At 33.5% G+C, this 854-nt stretch overlaps 1 protein-coding gene across 1 annotated transcript in view; it reads right to left on the bottom strand.

The window, feature by feature from the left end:
- Nucleotides 1–313: 313 nt before the first annotated feature.
- LOC102870315 (cell surface glycoprotein CD200 receptor 1-like) overlaps nucleotides 314–854 on the bottom strand; it is a 10,516-nt gene continuing 9,975 nt past the window's right edge. Inside the window, exon 4 of the mRNA XM_006895363.1 lies at nucleotides 314–439. Coding sequence (XP_006895425.1) covers nucleotides 314–439 — 126 coding nt within the window. The remainder of the gene's footprint in view (nucleotides 440–854) is intronic.

The raw sequence follows: 854 nt of genomic DNA on the forward strand, positions 1-854 counted from the left end.
TTTTTTTGAAGTTACTAGTTTTCTTCATTTATAATTTACTGCAAAATTTAATATTTTATCAGGAACATGTGCTTTCTTTGCAGAAAAATAGTATTACATCTTCCAGAAAACTAGCTGGTTGCAGCTAAGATTCTAAAGTTCCAATTGTTTAAAAGATGTGAATGCATATTTATTAGAGTGTCTTAGTTCCCTAGAATCTTTGAAAAACTCTAATTCCAAAATCAGTTCTTCAATTCTATAAGTACTGGAAAGTTGCTGCAATATTTTACTGCAACTTGATTCATTCACCCAGGTGCTAGATTCCATTAATAACTTAATGGGTATGGAGGTCCATTTCAGCCACTTCATTTAGTTGCACGTGGGATGTCTTTACTTTCCTTGCTGTGTCATAGAGTGGATTACTTTTCTCTGTATAGCTGGCATAGGGCTGCATCTCATCCTAAAAAAAAAACCAAACACTTGGAGTCAAAACAAACTTTGAAAAACTAGGAATTATCAGAGAAACTAATCATATTTTTTTCCAACATGTGACCATCACATTAGTTCTAGTAAGAATTATATATATATACACACATGTATGTATATGAAAGGAGGTTGAGTTTTCAAGTATTGAAATACAAAGGAAGAGGAACAGTTGTAAGCAGACACTGGAGATTGGGACATGGAATGTGAGAACCATGAATGTACGAAAATTAGATATTGTTAAGGAAGAAATGGAACGCATAAATATTGACATAATAGGCATTGGTGAGATGAGATGGACTGGCATGGGACATTTTGAGTTGGATGACCATATGATATATTACTCTGGAGATGAAAAGGTGAGGAAAAATGGAGTTGCTTTCATAGCTAAA

This window comes from Elephantulus edwardii, unplaced genomic scaffold (genome assembly GCF_000299155.1).
Source record: "Elephantulus edwardii isolate Elephantulus edwardi_28Jun2011 unplaced genomic scaffold, EleEdw1.0 scaffold00165, whole genome shotgun sequence".
Lineage (NCBI taxonomy): Eukaryota > Metazoa > Chordata > Mammalia > Macroscelidea > Macroscelididae > Elephantulus > Elephantulus edwardii.